Genomic DNA, 21,205 nt, shown 5'->3' on the forward strand with positions numbered 1-21,205 from the left:
TCCAGGAATATGTGAGAGAAAACAGCTTCCTCTTGAGAGAGCCCTGGGGGAAGCAGTGTCCTCAGGGGAGGGCTAGATATTAAGGGAGAAATTGTTCTACTAAGAATCTAAATTAGTTGGTTACTGCACCTGAATGTTAAATTGGGCTATCCACCTCCTGGCAGTGAAGTTTCATAAAGGGAGAAATGATAGGTTATGTAACATGTCCTTAGGACCTGAAAAAAGAAGGCATATAATTTCTTCAAAAGAAACCAACTTTTTCTAAAATCCCGAGAATTTTTTCCTTAGATCCATAATCATTTATATATCTCTAGCGACTAGAACAAAGCTTGGAATATAATCAGAATACAAGAAATGTTTATTTGACCAAACTCATCTGACACGAAGGTTCATAGTGGACAATATCTTTAATGACAGTTTTTGAAGATTAAAGGCTCATCTTAACCCCTAAAGTAGGGCATAGTCATGAGGTTGCTATTGATCTTAGTTTTGAATCTGAGACGGTATTTTCAAAAATAAAGCTAATTAGAAAATCAACTGTAGCAGTTCTTTCCCTACAGACACATTGAACAGTGTATTATAGGGCACTGAGATAGTTAATAGTTTTTAGTATTCACTTTTATTGTTTGATTTTGAAGAGGCAAACCTGCCGCGTTAAAGCACACAAAGCTAATTAAAGCTTTTCCACTATTTCATTATCTGAATGTAGTTGCAAATTCTGACTTAAAACTCTTATCAGAGGGAGACTCAACATCCCTCCATGAACAGCAAGTGAACATTCAATTAACACTTCAATACAAGTGTATTTTAAATAAAAATCTACTTTATTGTTAATCTCATTCTTTGCACATGCAAATATCCAATTTTAAAATCCAAAGATAGCTGCATCCCTTTTATTCTTTGGGGAAAAGAAGTCTTTTCTTTATTTACAGGGAAGACCTGAATTTTCTGAAGTTGTTACCAAGTTAGAAGAGTGTCTCTGCAACACTGAGGTAAGAACTTATGGCTTCTGAAATATGTCCATTACAAAGGCTTGAATATCTCATGACGTTGGGGAATGTAGTTAAGGTGGTGCTTGTGGAAAGAAAGTGTGTGTCCATAACTCCATTCATACTTTCACCCTGTCAATTAAGTTCTTAGGGTGGAGGAGAATTGACTGCATCTGTAGGGCAAAGGCAAATTCAGAGTGAATTGGGGCCCTTCCAACAAATAATCAGGCAAGCAAATGGACATAGGTATGCATAGCTTAAAAAATTGATATGTAAAACTTTAAAAATAACAAATGAGTTAGAAGGTAATTATGTAAATCATTACTTTCTATACAAAATTTCTTACAAACAACGAAATGTAAGCTAAAACATTAAACCATTGTCCATTTATGTTCAATAAGAACCGGAAAAATTATTACTAAAATTAGCACATAAATTAATTGGGAGACATTGCTTTTATACCACACATACTTTACATAAAGTGATGTGTGTTGGTAATGAGACTAATGGAATTTTCTTTCCTTAATATCAAGGAGCTGTTTGCTTTAATTTTCTCTATAATTGCCTTAATTTTCTATACACCTGTTCAGGAGATAGCATTTGAAAATAGGCAAAGGAACTGAAACATGAACACTAATTCAAAAATAATAACATATTCCCAAATGCAAGTGAGTGCTACAGGAGAGAGGGATGGACATCATACATACAGGCTCATGTATAAACGAGTGTATGGAGGGGCAAAAATGGGGAAAAACAGCATCAACCTGAGATTGCACAACTAAATCCCAAAGTGGAACCATCCAAGGAAAGTTTTCTTTCCTTAAAATCTTAACAAAGAGTGACTGGAACCTAATCTTTTTTTTTTTTTAATATTTATTTATTTGGTTGTGCTGGGTCTTATTTCTGGCAGGCGGGATCCTTAGTTGCAGCTCGTGGGATCTTTAGTTGTGGCATGCAAACTCTTGGTTGTGGCATGCATGTGGGATCTAGTTCCCTGACCAGGGATCGAACCTGGGGCCCCTGCACTGGGAGCACGGAGTCTTAACCACTGCACCACCAGGGAATTCCCTGGAACCTAATCTTTCGGAAAAGTGTTCCAGGTCTGCGATTACTGCCTGAAGTGAGTGGCTCTGTCTCATGAATCTTTACTGGAACTTACAAAGAGGAAGCTTTACTCTTTAAACATAAAACTTCCTTTCCCTTCTCTTCAGTCCTGAAACAAATGAGGTGGAGAGAAGTAGAAGTATATTTGGTGGGACTACAGCAGCCCCTACTAACAAGAGCATCTGCCAGAGGCTTGGGATGTTGAGAGATGCTTTTCAGGCTTGAGTTCCAAGTATCTTCTCACTCTGAACCTTTGTGTTTGACAGAGCAAGGCTGTGCCAAGCCTGGAATATATCCAGTTAGATCAGAGAGAGAATTCCAGAAACAGGGACAATGGTAGGATCTGCTAAGCTAGCTAGTCTTGTTATATTGACCAAGCCTCTTAGCACAATCTCCTCTAGTGGAAAAGACGAATAACTATGGGCTATATGCAAAGAGAATTTGCTGAACTGCATTGCACTAATTAATGAACTAGAATCATCTTTAAGGATCTTAACTTGTGTAGCTCCATTAAGGCTCTATCCTCTCTACTCTTCAACTTTTTAGTCAGTGGTTAAGATCAAGGTGAGGAAGGCTCTGCTCATCACATTTGTAGATATAGTAAAGTTGAGAGAGACAACAAATATTTGAAAGCAGGAAAAGTAGTAGGACATGTCTAAGAAATAATTTAATAGGAATAAATATATCATCATACACCAGAGTCAAAGAAACAATAGTAAAAGAATCAACTGTTGGAGATATGGTTTAGGAGCATCATGAAGGTTAGTGGATAATAAGCTTTTGGGGAGTTAGAATATGAAGTATCTGTCTTGCATCTGAATAAAGAATGTGATCATTCCTCTCTCTCCTGAGATGGCCAAACAAAATAGTTCCCAGTTATGTCCTTTCAAAGGGATAATTAAAACTGGAACACAAATTTTAGGGAATAGAGATCAGAGTGGTGAATGGATTGAAAATCCTGTATGTGAGAGCCAATTAGAGGAACCAGGGATGCTTATCCCAGAGAAGACAAATCTAGGATGAGTCAACAGCTGTTTTTAAACATCTGAAGAACTGTCATATAAGAAAGGGAATGACCTAGTTCTCTGTGGGCCAACAGATGGAAATGAAGTACAATAATAGAACTGGTTAATTGTGAGGAAGAACTTTCCATTGGTCGGAGCTGTCCTAACATAAATGAATGGATCTGGAGACAGTGAGTTCCCCATCACTGGAGGTTCCCCATCAGATTGCATAGCTGACTTGAAAAGGATGCGTAAAGGAGATTAAATCATTGAAGGGTTTGAAGCTTCATTTCAATACTGACATCACATGATTCTCGGAGCTTTACTTAGAAATGTCTTGGCTACTGTGAAGAGTTTAGAATTTATATATATTATTTTTTTAAAACCAAAGTCTGCTCTCTACATGTCTTATGAAATTATAATGTCAAAGCACTAATATTCTCAGTCGTGTTACGTAGAGTGCATAAGTAACAAGGGTGTCAAAAGTTCAAGAAAACTTCTTTCTTATTTTTCCTCTTCTCTTTCTCATTTTCTTCCCTCACACTCTTCTATTTTCTAACTATACTTAACTATTTGTAAATATTTTTTATAATTCTCTTACAACAACTCTATTTAGTCCTCATGCTTGCTGGACATTAAAGCAGCCTTCATTTTATAAAATGGATGTATTTTTGGGAAAGTGTGTAAATCCATTTTATGTAAAGGAAATAATTTTATGTAAAGGGAATAATTGTAAGCTCCAATTTAAAGGAAGTCTGCCATGAACCTCATTACCATAGTGAAAAATGTAGAGAATCTTTTAACCATTATATAATAATGTTCTATTTTATGAATCTGATTTGAGCCTACTGTGTTTTGTTAAAGACAAGCATAAGTTTTATGGGCCAGCTCTTATCACAGAACTGGGTCAAAAAAAGCTAGCCAGGTGTTGCCATCAGAGGCTGAAAGGAAAAGCAAGCTGAGATGAATAGAAATTAAAATATGAGAAATCCTCGAATGGAAAGTTAAAATAAATCTACATTCTATACTATGATGTTAAGCCTGTTGGATTTATTAATTGATTGAAATTGCCCCTCCTTCACTCAGCTGATGTCTCCTGCATCAAGTAACAGCAGTGGGTCTCTCTCACCTTCCTCTTCTTCTGATTGTCTGCTGAGCCGCGGAGGGCCTGGCCGGAGCCACGTGGCAGCTTTACGGAGTCGTTTTGAATTGGAATATGCTCTAAATGCAAGGTCCTATGCTGCCTGGTCCCAAAGGTAAGTGGTAGTTGACAGTTACACAGTCAAGTCAGATTCCAGAATTTCATCAAGATAATCACCTGATTTGCTTAGTATCAACAAGGAACTTACCACCCCTGTGACAAACTTTGAAAGGGAAGTTTTGAACCTATTTTTCTTCTAATATTTTGACCAAAAAATTAGAAATTTTGTTGTCTGTTAGTCTAGGTTCTCTAAGCTTCGGGTTAACTCTTGCTTAGGCAAGAATTGTCTAATTACAGCAAGAACTGTCTAGCTACAGCAACAATAGGAATTTATTTAAAGTATTCTGGGAGTTTCTTATGGAATTTAAGAAAGAATTTCTTGTGTGGGAATCAAGAAGCAACTCTGAAGGTCTGAGCACCAAAAGTTCAGTGTTCTGAGAATTACCTTATGACCCAGCAATTCCACCTCTAGGTATATTTCCAAAAGAATTGAAAATAGATACTCAACAAATACCTGTACTCAAGTGTTTATAGCAGCACTATTCACAATAGCCAAAAGGTGGGGGAAAAAATATCCATCAACAGATGAATAGATAAAAAATGTGGTATCCATACAATAGAATATTATTCAGCCGTAAAAGGAATGACGTACTGACGCATGCTACAGCATGGATGAACCCTGAAAACATGCTAAATGAAGGAAGCCAGGGACAAAAATCACATATTGTATGATCCTATTTATATGAATATCCAGAATAGGTGTACTAGTCAGTTTGGGTAGCTATAACAAAATACCATAGATTGGATGATTTAAACAACAGAAATTTCTCACCATGGAGGCTGGAATCTGACATCAGTGTGCCAGCATGTTTGGGTTCTAGTGGGACTTTCAAATTTTCCTGGTTTACAGATGGCCACCTTCTCACTGTACCCTCACATGGCAGAGAGAGCTCTGGAGTCTTTTTATTTTTTGATAAGGGCACAAATTCTGTCAGATCAAGGGCTTCATTCTTCTGACCTCATTTAACCTTAATCACAACCTTAAAGACCCTATTTCCAATACAGTCACCTACGGGGTTAGGGCCCCAACATATGAATTTGGAGGGAGGGGCGGACACAATTCCATCAATAGCAATAGGTAAACCCATAAAAACAAAAAAGTAGATTGGTGGCCCCAGGGTCTGGGTTGGGGAGGAGGAAATTGAGAGTAACTGCTTAATGGATATGGGATTTTATTTTGGGGGGATGAAAATATTTTGGAATTAGATAGAGGTGGTGGTTACAAAACATTGTGAATATACTAAATGCCACTGAATTTTTCACTTTAAAATGATTGATTTTATATGATGTGAACTTTACCTCAAGGAAAAACAAAAGCCACAAAAAAAAGTTTAAGCAAAGGGGCAAGTCAGAAAAAGAGGGAGAAAGAGTTCAGCTTTCTTCCATAGCAAACTGTGCCATTTACACGCCCCAATCCCCAATACACAGTCTCCTGCATCCTACGACATTCCTTGAGCAAGTCGCATAGCTGAGTCCAACATCGATAGGGAGAGAAGATATACTCAGCCTCTAGTGGGAGGTCCTACAGAGTCATATGGCAAAGGACATAAATACAAAAAGCATAACGAAGTAGGAATAAGTACAGTCTGCCATGCGAGAAAATATGATTGGTCCCTTTGGATTATATGGCCACCTCTGGTCTAAACAAATGTGGTTGGAGTGAAGGTGGGGTCATATTTCATGTATGTAAACCTGGTCGCCAATGGCCTGATCTGGATGGAGAACAATAAAGGCAGGCACTGTGAGCTCCATGGTTACCCTACAAAGTGCATACTGCAACTCCTGGAAAATCAGAAAAGACTGGCTTAAAATCTCTGTCCTTCCACATGTGCTCCAGAGCATTTGTACATGAGCCATTACACATGTGCACTTATACATACACATGCACATATACACATTCACACATTCTGTCATCAGAGTCAACATTTTTATCCTGAATTTGAGGAAAGATTATCTGGATTTAGCAAGGATCCTATACCATCTACAAATTGCTACTGTTGCCTTTTTAGCCATAGTTATTATATTCCTGGTCTGACAAAAGAGTTGCAGCTGCAGCTATGAAGAGATGAGAACCTGAATCATGAACTTTAATCTATGGAATGTCATGAAGTTAAGTATCAGCAGGCTTGATTGATAACAAGGCAAACTGAACACAACTCTTTATTGGACTCCAGTCTCTCACATAATTTCATAAGGGGCTCATAGGCCAAGATTAGATTAGGTTCAGTCACAACATCATCTTCAATTCCATCTGCTCTTCTTCTTCTTTACTTGTGGTTTTAAAATTATCTGAAGAGACAGATTTTGGTATTTCCAAAGCATAGTCACCCAAGCTTTGTCCACTTGAGGCAGAGGTTAAGAGGATGAGTTGTGGAGTCGGATGTGAGGTTCAGTCCTTGCTTTACCACTTAAGAGCTCAGTGACCTTGGACAAGTTACCTACATCTTATATGTAATATACAGATAGTAATACTAGCTCTTAGGATTGTTACGGGGAGAGGCAGTATTGTCACATGAGTGACTGAGTGAAAAATGCCAACAGACCCAAGCAGAGGGTGCAAGTTCCCATAATGTAGGTAAGTCACACAACTTATAATACATAGACAGCTACCCAGATGGGAGGCACAGCAGCACACCCAACTGGATGGGTTGGGGGTGGAGGGAACACAGCTGCTCTGGCCTTCAAGAACCCGGAAGAAGGTACACCACTACTCCGAAAACTGCCCAAACAGGGTGGGAAAAAATCATCAGGTGTTTTGAGACGCTCCCTTTGATATTCTCACATGGTTTTTTATACCTCCCTGGCCCTTCGGGACAGCTATGGAACCCTGATAAGTACTTGTCTGTCTACTTGGTACAAATTTCTCTTAACAGCCTAGCACACCCTGAGTATTTGTTGTGAGGGTGCATTGAAGATCAGTTTGTAGTTGTATCACTCCTCTAGTAAGGTCAATCTTTGGACTGCTTGAAATCAACTCCAGAAATAAGTAAAGCATTTAGCTAAGTTGTAAGATGCACCATGTCTGTTTTATTCATATCTGTAACCCTAGTAGCTAGCAGTGTAATTGGAATGAAGTCAATATGTAACAAATATTTGTTCTGAGGATAAAAAATTGGATAAATTGGCTCAATAATTTGTAATTATTATTATTTTGGAGCATAATCAGTCAATAAGCTTTAATTATTTTCTCTATTCTTTCCTTTTAAATAGCTATCACTATTGCATTTCTACTGCATGCCAGGCACTATTTTAGACACTTTGAATACTCATTTAAGTAAACCTTAGAAGTTAGGTATTCCAATTTTTATAGATAAGGAAACTGAGGCTCAGAAAGGGTAAGTAACTTTATTAAGTTTATTGAAGCAGAATTGGAGTCCTCACGCAGGACTCTCCTATGCTTTCTGAATTTCTCTGGCACAGGAGGGGTCACTTTTCAGAAGTTTGATATATTTTGCCAATACTTGTATTTGCTGGACTTCTTCCAATGTCTTCTGGAAGTTGGTCAGGGAAAGAATTCAATGACTCCTCCCAAGCCTGCCTTTTCAGCATGTGTATAGGAAAGAGCAAATGAGACCAGAGATCAATAGGTTCTTAAAGTCAAAGAATCCAAGGATCCAGCAGGGTCGTGAGTTTAACAACCTGGAATTCAGCCGGCTCTTTGGCTGCACATTAAGTATCACCTGGGGAACTTTTACAAGTACCAGTGTCCAGGACCAATTAAACCAAAATCCATGGGGATGGCATCCAGACTTCAGGAGCTTTTAAAGTTTTCCAGGTGAGCCCAATATACATCCAAGCATGAGAAGCATGCTGAAAGAGAATACTACAATCTAACCTTCCAGTCAATCTGATGCAACTGATGGGATAAACAAAAGAGGACCGTGAGTGCCAAGGTAAAACAGCAGCTGTGACAAAAGGCGACCATTCTGAAGGCTGATTACCTGTGTGGTCTCTCCCAAAAGTCCTTGCAAGGTGCTAGCAACCTCTGATCTAAGAGACTTTCTAACTAACTCGTTACAATCACACAAGGTGTAATTTTTAGCCCAGCATTATTTTTTCTTAAATAGCAGCAAGATATGGCCTGTAGTCCTCACCCAAAATGTTACCAATTTTGGGTCTCGGAGCCCTCAACAATGTCTTAAAAATAGTGCATTTATTTTTTCAATTTTGGGGTTATGAAAGTTACAGCCTGTAATTTTGTAATTCTTGATTTGGCGGGGGTTTTGGTTTCTATTTCCACATTTTTTAATTATTATTTGTCTTTATAAAATAAATATCAAGGTGGGAAACTGTGTCAGATATCTTCTCCAAAGGTAATACACATTTGTTAATTCCTGCTGCAATCCCAAACTGATGAAATCTGAGTTTGGGGAAGGCACTCCTGAAGTTCTGCCTCTTTTAAAATACTTTGTGTCTTTAGATATATTTGGAAAACTAAGCATGTGGCACTTGCTCCTCCCACAGGGTATGAAATCTCCCATCTTGTACATGGATTACATCATGTAAATTTAGAAATGACAAAGTGATACACAACCTTTCAGATGTGAAAACCAATTAGTGTTTATGTGGGGCTGGGCTCTGAGAATAGAATGCTATGACCTAGTTAGCTGTCCAGGAGAAGAGAGCAGAGATCCAGAGATTGGAACTGTGAAACAGATTGATTTGGAATTAATTTTTCACATTACAAAAGGGTCCATGAAAGGGTTCCTTTAAATAGAAAGCTTGCCTAGTGCACTTAGAATGCAATTCAACTTATAAAAGTTGAATATGTTATCAAATTTTAACTTACACATAGTTTTTCCAGAATGCAGCAACTGTGTAAGATGATAGCACCATGAAACCAATGCTCCTAGGAGGAATGAAAAAAGGAGCGGTGAGGGGCTTGTGTCCACTCGCTTCTGTGGAGCAGGATGGTTTATCCAGTTTCAGCCATAGTGTGGTGTCTCTTCACCACCGAAGGGCAAATACTCCCCTTTTTAGTCTACTACCTCTCCTCCATGCTTCTTTGTACTGAAACTTCCCTCAGGCTCCTTAAATACTCACTTTTCTTCCAATCCCTTCTTCATTCCCAATTTATTTCTCTTGCCAGCTCACCACAATCAGCAGTTTCAACCCATGGCTCTAACTCTCTGTCTCTCTCTTGCTCTCTGTGTCACACATACACACACACACACACATGCACACACACACACACACACACACACACACACACAGTTAGCCCCCAGTCCATATGTCCAAACTTGGCTGCTCTGCTTTCTTTGTCATGTCTTTAAATTCTCTCCCTCGAGTCCCAGCTTCCCCGTGCCATAATCCACTTAACCCTCTACTGCCAGCGTAATCTTCCTTCTGTAGACCTCCAATTATATCACTACCCTACTTTAAAACTACCAATAATTCCACATTGCCTCTAAAATTAAGTGACGTTATGTCATCCAGAATCCAAAATGACCAGTGAAACACATTTCCAGTTTTACCCTGCAGTGAACATCAGATGGTCCAGTGGTTCTAGACATTGATGCCGTCACTTCTCTTCTCAAAAAATTCTCTAGGGTTTTGGGAACTGTAAGACATATTTTTTGGTATTTTGGTATTTTTGGTATTTCCCAGTGACAAGGGAGGTGTCACTGATATTTAGTGCGGGGGGGCAGAGTGTTGAATTTCCTACAATGTTTTGGACAATCCCACAGAATAAAGAATTATCCTGCACAGAATAGCAATAGCATCCCTGGTGACACACACTATAGACAAACTAGAAGTTCTACTATTTCCCATACACACCCCATGTTTAATTTACTGTCAACCTATTCCTATATCCTATTTTTTAACCTCAACAGTCCTGCCCAATCTTATCAAAATATTAATCAGCCTTCAGTAATATCTAGTCAGTTTGATCACTATGTCATGAAAGAGCCTTTTCTGGGACTAACTCCTCCTCAGTTATGCCTTACCAAAGGCCATGGTAGTTTGTGCCACTTTATACATTTGTGTTATTTTGTCTTTTATTATGATCATTTATTTTTAATTCCCCATTAGCTCATAAATACTTTAAGGGAAGAAATTTTCTTTTGTGTTTTTTTTTCTGGTGCCTACAATATCTCATTTATAACTGAACTGTAAGTGGTGAATATTAAATATTTTTATCTATAATAAATTAGAGGAATCATTAGTTGGGCTATGAATACCATGCTTTGTATTTCTGAAATTTGAGTAAAACTGTGGCGCTCAGAATTTTGACACTTACTTTCCGGTCAAGTTCAAATTTTTTTTGTCCAAAAATAATGAGCAACCAGTTAATTCAAACTTCTTTCCATCCCACCCCCTCACTATTAGGGCATTAAATGTCTGCTTACTTCTTTGTAATAAACAAACGGATAGAATTTGGGTGCTGGAAATGTGTGACAAAAGAAGGCACTGACATATTCATTCCCAGTGTGTTTTAAAAGGGGAGTTTGCTTTGAGTTGAGGTAGTTGAGAAAGGTTTCACTGAAGAGAGAGATGATGGAAATATAGTTCAGGTATAAAGCGAACAGGATGAACAAACATGAAATAACGACCATGAACTTTCTTTTCCTCCTTTTTAAAAAGAATAGTCATCCCTTTCTCAGTGATCTATAAAAGGAGTTCTTTCACATACCAAGGATCTACATTTAGATAGGTCTGTTTTCAGTTTTTCTATTCTGTTCCATTGGGACATTTGTTTATCCCTGTGTCAGTTGTATACGATTTTAATTACAATAGCATTATTAAACTCTTGATTTCTGGTAGGGCACAGCCCATCTTGACTATTCTTGACTTTTTTTCTTCCATATAAATTTTATAATCAGCTTGCATTTTTTCACAAAAACATAAGATTTTGATTATAGGTATTTTAAACCTATAGATCAATATGGGAAGATATGACATCTTTATGATATTGAGTGTCCCTTTCCATGAACATAGTACTTTTTGTACTTATTTAGATGTTCTTTAACATCTTTTAGTTAGGTTTTATAATCTTCTCTGCAATGTTCTTATACCTTTTGTCATGTTGATTGTTACATTCATTGTGATTGCTGAAATAATTTGAATTCATTGCTACCATATTATTTTATTCTCTCTGGGTTTTTTTCTCACTCTGTCCTTTGCCTGTTTTCCTTTGGATTATTTGAATAGGCACTCTGGTTTTCTGTTCCTTAGTGGGTACCCTAGAAACTTTAACATATTAAACTTAATAAATTTTATATTAATATACTTGTCCTACTCCCAAATATTGCTCCGCGGCATGTGGGATCTTCCCAGACCAGGGCTTGAACCCATGTCCCCTGCATTGACAGGTGAATTCTTAACCACTGCGCCACCAGGGAAGCCCTCTGTTCTCTATTTTATGGCCCCATAATGGGAGCTATGTAACCAAGTTTGGAAAAGCTATGGGATCTCTCACGAAGCTACATAAAAACAGAGGGATTTTAAAAGCTGCTGGGATGTTTGATGTCAGAAGAGGCTACCCAGGTAAAAGGCCAAAAAGAAGAGCCTTCCTTCACAAGAGCGTTAGTTCATGAACACATTTGTCTCCTTAGGTAACTCTCACCTGAGATTCTCTTATCTTACTATTGAACGGAAAAGGAGTTTTCCATTCTGAAAACACCTTTATTTTCCCTCTTTCTTGAGGTATATTTTAGTGGATATGGGATTTAAGGTGTTTAATTATTTTCCCCTGAAACTTTAACGTGCTTTTCCATATCTTTGTTGTTGTTGCTGCTGTTAAAATATTATCTGTGAATCTAATTGTCATTTATTTTATTTTTAATCTGCCCTTTCTAATTGTTGTTAGAATTTGTTTTTTGTATTGTACAGTTTAACTATGTTGTATACAGGTATGGATTTATTTTTATTTATCTTGCTTTGAATTTATTAGATGTCCAGAATCTGAAGATTGATATCTTTCATAAATTCTGGAAAATTCTCAGTCACTACCTCTTCTAATATGTCTTTACCCCATCTTCTCTCTTTATGGACTTCTAATTAGATGTATTTTAGATCTTCTCACTCTATTTTCCACATTTCTCAATCTTTTTTTAAAAATTTTCCACCCTTTACTTTCTCTATGCTGCTTTCTGGTAATTTCTTCAAATCTATCCAGTACACTTGGTAGCTGGATCTAATATGCTGCTCTCTTCATTGCATTTCTAATTCAATTCATTTCTAATATCTATTCCAATTCTAGAAATTGTATAGCTTTTGCAATTTGACTAGACTCTTTTGAAAATCTGTTTCTTCTACACACTTCTAAATTATTTCTTCTTTTCATACACATTTATTTTAGATTCTATTAATATACCTGAATATCTGCTATTTCTCTATATGAAGTTTTTGGATATAATTATGTAGTTCATTGTTCCTGATAATTCTTACTCCTTGTTTTAAAATGTATTTAGAAATTTTTGTTTCTATTGTAGCTCATATTCCTTGGAACTTTATCGCTGGCAATTTTTTGACCTTTATTTGGTGTAAGTTACTTCACAGATGATTTGCTTTTGCTCTTTCTGATTATCTGGGGACACTAACCCACCAAACCACTTAAAAACTTCAACTTGGAGTTTTCCGTAAAACACATGTAGTGATATTTTTGTTTTAAAACTTGCATGTGAATGGGCTTGTGGATCGGACCTCTCAGGGCAAATATTTCATTTTTTCATTTTTCTTAGTTTATCTGGAGCCAAGGATGACATGGAGCAATTATCCTCTGTATCTTCCTATGTAGAATGGATGTTATTATTCCTGGCTCACCCAATCTTGGTGTTGTCCTTCAAAGATTTTAGCTTTATACAGGTGTTTATTAACTGACCTCCCACCTGGCGTGGGCCCATGCTATTTCTCCCATGTAGTCCAATAAAATTCAAGCTTTAGGCCCACAAGAATCAGTAGAATAGCTTCTTCATGGCACTTACATCTGCCTGGAAGTATACTTTTAGCCAACCACTTACTTTTTTATTGGTATCTACACTAAATTGTAAACATCATGAGAGCATGAATATCTCTCCTTTTTGATTCTGTGTCTCCAGTACTTAGAATAGGGTCTAATAGTTGCTAAATACCTACTTGTGGAATGAATGAATGATCATGATAGGCCTCACAACATGATTCCATTTAATCCTCACAACGATCTTATGAAGTAGGCCTCCTGGTTTCCATTTTTCAGTTTGTTTTACAACTGAGACTCCAACGATTTAAGTAATTTTAATGAAACTGTATAGTGGAAAAATGGTAATTAATAGTTGAATCTGGGCCTATCTGGTGGTGTTTCCATTACACCATGCTGCCTCTGGAGACTATGCTTGGCCAACATGTTTGAACTGTCTTTAAGAAGCAGAAACTTCTAACCTCTGGTTTGGGCTTTGAGGATAATCAGCAGGGAGCTATCCAGAGTACTGAACTACCTGCCTCGAAAACTCTTCCAGCTTCAATGGAACGTAGCTCATTCTCAGTCTATGGCCAGTACAGCCTTTGATTGAAGGAAAAATTTCCCTTCTCACTCTGATACTAGCCACTTTACCTCAGCTTATGCCTGCTCATAACAGATCTTTATAATCAGCTGCCTGCACTGATACACACCTAACCTGGACAAAACAAATTCCATATCTGCTGCCTCATTCACGAGCAGACCGTGGCCTAACCCTGTCCTCTCTCTCTTCTTTAATCATGTCTCTGGAAACCAGCCTTATTCCCTGGCCACATTTCTAGAAGCAGCAAAAACTAATCAGAACATATAAAAACATAAACTCCTTCCTCCTAAATATTTGGGGACCAGTTTTGAACATTAGTATGATTTCTTTATTGAATTAAGTACATTGTAAAACCAGACATTTTTTTCTCATTAAATGTACTCTCTACTATAGTAGTCAATTGAATTCACTGTATTAAAAACAAAAAAAGAATCTTTTAGCTGATATTTTTGTTCAACAAAATAAAACCTATCCAGTGATGAAGGTTTCATGAGTTTTTCAGTCCTGGAAATGAAGACAAACACTGCCCTTTAACTCATAAATACAATGAATGCCCAGAATCTTTTAGCTGATTCTACATAGAAATAATTTTAAGATCTATAAATTTAAGAAAATAATAAAAAGCATCTTTGGCTTTCTGAACTCTTTTTTACTTGTTAAACATTGTTGATTTAAAATATCACATCTAGTGTTTACAAAAGAGCCCAGTGTGTATCAGAGCATCACATTAATACCTAATCCTCAATTCAGCAATGTATTTTGAGCTTATAGAGAGTGGTCTAACTCACTTAAGTTCTATGGACCTTGTTCACATTGTTTGTGTAGTGAGGAGAGTAAGACATTGCTTGCCTAATCAAGGGAGTCTAAGCAAGTGGCATGATGCCTGTCATTTGCCTTTTATCTCTTTCTTTTTAAGCTCAAATCTGTCCCTAAATTTTTTCTAATTAAAAAAAGCAGAAAATTTCTTAATGTCATGGGGTATGGGGTTGAGAGAGATAATACATAGCTACACATGTTGTGTGAGGGTGTGAAAGTACTTCTTATACCTCTTCATTATGTGCTTGAATGTCATCTAATAAGGAGGGAAAATTAAAGAAAGTGGAGGAAGTTAAAACTATTTCCATAAAGGTTAAAAAATAAGCATATCCATCTATTTATATTTATACAAAACCTCTTCACCACAGCCCTAGGTACCATACTCAGAAAGCACTGTAGTGAAATAAGAAAACAATTCCCAGAGGCACACAGACACACAAAAAGTGAAAGGAAGACAGAAGACTGTAAATTGATTGCTGGTGCTCTCTGCATCTCATGTTGCTGATATCCTACAAGTCATCAAAATTGGAACTAGTCTGTTCTGAAATGCAATAGGGCTCAATGTAAGAACTTCCTTCCAGCTAATGTGGACCTACAGCAGTTGTGTCAGTAGCTCTTTTCTAGTTGCCTTGCTCTCTAGCGCCACCTAGCAATCAGTTGACAAAGCACGGGTGAGGCCTTCGGCCCTCTGACTGCTGTACTGAGGAGAGAGCCTTAGAGATTTCACTGAACAGAGGCATTCAGCCTTAAAGTTAGGAGCAGGTGAAAAATGTCGATTCTTTCCTTCAGTTCCTTGACTTTAAAACCACCCTTAGTTTGAAACAGCCTTTTTCCATGAAAAATGTAAAAGAAAGAACATCAAACAAAATATTCTGTTCAAAAGAGAAAGTGATGAAAAATAGGAAATTAATAAAAGTGAAGATATGAGAAGAGCCCTACATGTGTAAAATTGACACCTTTTTTATAAGCTTCAAGGACCTGATTTATTGTCAAGCAAAAAAGATTTGCATGAAAAGAGTGAGCAAGTGACATATGTAGGTTACTACATAGGCACTTGAGAGAGGGAAAGATGCAGCTCTTACCGTGGCTGATGCTGTAATCTCGGGTTCTTTTCTATCCTTCAGCAGTGCTTGTTAGCAACCTAAAATGGGCCCCCTCAAAACCCAAAGGGTGAGCCAGAGTGCATTTCCCTCTTCAAGCATTTTGTAATACTAATTAACTAATTCCCAGCCACAGGAAGGGAACCTGCAAAGATTCGCCCAAGGCAAACTGCTAAATAAATGGTGACAGATTTCTCAGTTTTCAATTAGGTGAAATGACATATTGGGACAAGGAATAGCCTGACTTTCTAATGATAAGAGTTTTATGAGTTTTTCATTCCTGGAAACGAAGAGAAACTCTTGTCCTTTCTCCATTCATAACCAAAACGAGGGCCCAGACCCACTCTTGCCTTCATCAAAGCACACAGATCCTGCTTTTGGCGGTGATGGTTGTGTACGACTGATAGTAAAAGACCTGGTCCAAAAAATCTGCTTTTGAGACTGCTGCTGCTCTACTGAAATGTCTGACAGGACACAGCACGGGGACCAAAGAGAACAACTGGCCTAATTAAATCTGTACAGGCAGCCCTGTGCACTGTTCAGCAGCTCTGACTCCAGCTCGGGCCCCGCCCTGCTCCCTCCTGACTCCAGTGTTTGTGCTTCGAATCTCTTGCTAGCATGGCAACTGTTGCCATGTTTGCAGTAATAAGAAGTGGGTGATGCTGGTGTCTCTGTAATGCTTCAGATATAAGAGCAGAGATTTCTAAATAGATTTCTGAAGAAGCTCTTACAGTGGCACTGCACAGTTTAACAGGGTTAATTCCTCATAGATTTTTTTTCTTCTTTTCACCTTTACCATCTTCCAGGTAGACTGAATCTAACCCTCATACAATGCAAAAACTGCAACATCCTTCTTTTGCTTGCCAGTATTTGAAACAGGAAATTTCTCATTAGAGAAGACATTTCACAAATCATTGTTTCTTATTATCTCCTTGAAAACCATGAGATTGAGTTTTTCTTAGTATTTAGGTAAGCAGTTAAGACAGCCTGAAAAAATCATGAACCCAGGGAAAAAAGGAATTAACCAAAGTGGAATGAAAAACATCTATCATTAATATTTTTGATATTGTCTGAGCATTTTCTATTAATGAGCAGGTGTTTTAAAGGCCTCAATTGCAAAAAAAAAATACCAAGAATGCACTAATGGAATATGTTTATTACCTTTTTAATCCTTTTCCAAAGAGACAGCAAAAAAAAAAAAAAATTAAATCCTCTATATTTGGCATTAATCAGGGACCTATTTGCCAACCAGCGTTAATGGTCCCCCCTGCATGTCACTGGATGCCAATACAGCCTAGGACCTAGGAGACAGATGTCAGAGATGAAGCCATGTGCACTGATGACAATGTTAACCTGGTCAAAAAAGCAAGAGAAGACACATTGCGTGTTTTGATCACTTACTGTGTTCCAGACACTATTACACATTTTTTTGTATGCCAGTCAGATCATTGACTTATCACAACTCTTCTACAAGTTAGGAGTTATTTATCAGTATTCTACAAATGAGAAAACTGGAGCACAGAAAGGATAAATGACCTTCCCAAGGCTTTGCAACTAGTAAACAGCAGGGCCAAGATTGAGCGTAGATCAGCCTGACTCCAAAGCTTATAATCTTTTCACTACTTGCCGAGCTGCTGCAGTGTGAGACAGAGGGCTGCCCTCATACTAATCAACCCTGTGGCGTGGGCAAGTCCCTTCCCGCCCTGGGTTTCAGGGATTATTCTGAGGCATGTGAACTGGACCTTGCTACTCAAGGTGTGGCCCACAGACCACCAGCTTCAGCATCACCTAGGCGCTTGTTAGAAATTAAGACTCCTAGGGGCCACACAGGCCTACTGAACCATAATCTGTGTTTTCAAGATTTTAACACGTGACTTGTGAATGTACATTAAAATTTAAGAAGCACAGGACTTGCCAATCTCTGTGGACACTTCTAGCTCTAGTATATTTAGAATGTTGTCCCCATTGTCTCTATATTTCTAGATCCTACCCCTTCTTCAAGGTTGCATCACCTCTCCCTACAAGCATTCCTAATTCCATCCTTACACTTGATGGAAAGAGTTTTCTCTCTTCTAAGAAAAGTTTCATTTACCTTACCTCACTTTCTACTTAGTATCATGTCTATGTTGTGTAAGTTCCTTGAGGGGGATACCCAACCATGTGAAATAATTTTATACTTGCAATACCAACTGGCATAGTCCATTACACTAAAGAAAATATGTTGAAAGAAATGTTGAATGAATCATTATCTGAATTTTGTTACAGATATCATATAGTGCTCCAGTTGCAAGATCCCCGTATTATCCATTATCCATTATCCATATGTCAAGGCAATCACGTTCCAACTTGCAAACAGCACACACAAGAGCAGTTTTCAAACTTCCTCACCCCACCTCCACCTTCTTAGCACACAGATACATGGAAGAGTCAATGAAGGCCAAGCTCAGCTCCAAAATCTCTTCTTCTTGGAAGTCTCCCTGGATGCCTTCAATTGGCTAGATACACATCATGTTTGTTGCCATCTTATCCCATGCATATCCCATCAGAGTCAGAAACTATATTATAATAATTATAATTATTTCAGTTGCCCCCCTACACACAGACACACATAGTAAGTGGTAGGTACATGTATCTTAAATGAATGAATGAATGGCTCAGTCAATGCAAACCTTTTGACTGACTCTAAAGTCTACTTTTTGTTCCACATTAGGGTCCATTGAAACTAAGAACATGGAGAAGCACAATTCTGTGGTGAGATTTAAGCACTTGTTTTAGCCACACTGGCAATCCCTAACAATACAGCACTTTAATTTAGTGTCACATGAGCTAGTCATCCAGGCACATGAGCCCTGATGCATAGGAACTTGAGTGCCTTTTAGACACCCCAAGGTTGAAAATCGAAGCTCTGTTTGTTTTCTTTCCTGTCTCAGTAAGTCAATCATCCATTTTACATAGTGCCTGCATCATACCAGGAGTTTTCTAGGAATTGGAGAAGTCAAAAAGGGTACATAGTACAATTTTTCCTCCCTTTAAGTAGTCTAGTATGGAATATAGACCCCAAATGTATTTATAATACAATGTGATTATACAGTATAAGAGTCTTGGGTCATGTAAACACAGAGGGAGGTATTTATGAGAGTGAGGAGAGACATACCATTGGCCTTGAGGTATGTCCAGCAGGTTGCCCATTTGTCCTTCTCTGGAAATGACAGTGAATTAGAGAGTAAGAAGAACACTAGCTATGGATTGCCAGGCAATGAATCTATACTGAAGAGGAGAGACACTGAAAACATAGGATAAAATAAGGAAAGCTGGTGGGGCACAGACTCATTAGTGACACATGGTATAAATTTAAACAGAATTTATGGGAAATTTGTTACCAGATGACAGAGAAGGAAGACCCTTAGCTCACCTCCCCCCATGAGCACACCAAAATTACAAGTACTTACAGAGTAACTTTCTATGAGAATAACCTGAAGACTAGCAGAGAAGGTTTTCCACAACTAAAAATATAAAGAAGGAAGCATAATGAGAGAGGTAGGAGGGGTGGAGACATGGTATAGTGAAGACTCATACCCCTAGGTAACTGACTGACAAACAGGAGGATAATCACGATTGCAGAGGTTCTCCTCAAGGAGCAAGGGGTCCAAGCTCCATACCAGGTTCCCCAGCCCAGGAGTCCTACACTGGGAGATGAACCCCAGAATGTCTTATTTTGAAGGCCAGTGGGGCTTGCATATGGGAGAGCCAGAGGGCTATAGAAAACACACTCTACTCTTAAAGGGCATGTGCAAAATCTCACATACTCCAAGTCCCAGTGCAGAGGCAGTAATTTAAAAGGAACCTGGGTCAGACCCACTTGCTGATCTTGGAGAACCTCCCAGAGGGGCAGGAAGCAACTGGGACTCCCCCATGGGGACATAGATGCAGGCAGCTGCTGTTTTTCAAAGCTTATTCTACCACAAGGACAGTGGTGCTGTCAAGTGGAGTCTTCCCACTAGCCTATTAGCTCTGGGTTTACCAGCAGGTCAGCACTAGGCCTGGGACCCTCCAGGCCACACAGTCAGCTACACTGGGACTCTGCCCTGCCCACCAGTGGGCTGGCAGCCAAGAGGGCTGAGTGCTAGCCCCACCTACCAGTGCACCCAGAGTAGTCAGCCACATCACAACAAAAGAGCCCATGCAGCCCACATAGAGGGCACCCTTAGAACATTAGAGGGGAATATGCTGCTCAGCCTCATAGGATGTCTCACACATAAGACCACTTCTCCAAGATTAGGAAATTTAACTGAGCTACCTAATGCATAGAGATAAACACAGAGGATTAGGCAAAATGAGGAGATGAGGAATATGTTCCAAACAAGGGAACAAGACAAAACCTCAGAAAAAGAAAAAAACAAAGTGGAGATAAGCAATCTACCTGGTAAGGAATAGAAGGTAATAATCAAGAATTCAAGGTAATTATGCTCAATGAACTTGGGAGAAGAATGAATGAACATGGTGAGAAGTTTAATATAAAGTTAGAAAATATAAGGAAGAACCAAACAGAGCTGAAGAATACAATAACTGAAGACAAAAATCCACTAGAAGAGATCAAAAGTAGATCAGATGATAGAGAGGAATGGATCAGTGAACTGGAAGAAAGAGTAGTGAAAATCATCCCAACTCCACAGAAATGAAAAAAGAATTTTTTAAAATGAGAATAGTTTAAGAGACCTCTGGGACATCAAGCATACTAACATTCACATTACAGGAGTCCCAGAAGTAGAAGAGAGAGAGAAAGAGGCAGAGAACTTATTTGAAGAAATAATAGCTGAAAACTTCCCTAAGCTGGGAAAGGAAACAGACATCTAAGTCCAGAAAGCACTGAGACTTCCAAACAAGGTGAGCACAAAGAGATCCACACCAAGACACATTATAGTTAAAATAGCAAAAATTAAAGGTAAAAAGAGAATCTTAAAAGAAACAAGGGAAAAGCAACTAGTGACATACAAGAGAACTCCCATAAAATTATCAGCTGACTTTTCAGTGGAAACTGCAAGCCAGAAGGAAACAGCATAACAAATTCAAAGTGATGAAAGGAAAAAGACCTGCAACCAAGAATACTCTTCCCATCAAGGCTATCATTCAGACTTGAAAAAGAGATAAAGAACTTTACAGAATAGCGAAAGCTAGAAAGAGTTCAGCACCACTAAACTGGCTTTACAAGAAATGTTAAAGGGACTTCTCTAAGCAGAAAAGACAAGACTACAACTAGAAATATGGAAATTATGAAAGGAAAAGATCTCATTGGCAAAGCAAGCATATAGTGAAAGTAGTAGATCAACCACTTATAAAGCTAGTAGAGGGGTTAAAAGAGAAAAGTAGTAAAATTATCAATATTCACAGTAAGTAGTTAAGGGATACAGAAAACAAAAATGTGATGTCAAAAACATTAAACATTGGCCAG

At 38.2% G+C, this 21,205-nt stretch overlaps 1 protein-coding gene across 1 annotated transcript in view; it reads left to right on the forward strand.

Moving 5' to 3' along the window:
* TNNI3K (TNNI3 interacting kinase) overlaps positions 1-21,205 on the forward strand; it is a 279,546-nt gene that overhangs the window by 220,576 nt on the left and 37,765 nt on the right. Inside the window, exons 22-23 of the mRNA XM_024734607.1 lie at positions 933-992; positions 4,184-4,353. Of these exons, the coding sequence (XP_024590375.1) occupies positions 933-992; positions 4,184-4,353 (230 nt within the window). The remainder of the gene's footprint in view (positions 1-932; positions 993-4,183; positions 4,354-21,205) is intronic.

The sequence above is a fragment of the Neophocaena asiaeorientalis genome, unplaced genomic scaffold (genome assembly GCF_003031525.2).
Source record: "Neophocaena asiaeorientalis asiaeorientalis breed wild unplaced genomic scaffold, Neophocaena_asiaeorientalis_V1.1 scaffold15, whole genome shotgun sequence".
NCBI lineage: Eukaryota > Metazoa > Chordata > Mammalia > Artiodactyla > Phocoenidae > Neophocaena > Neophocaena asiaeorientalis.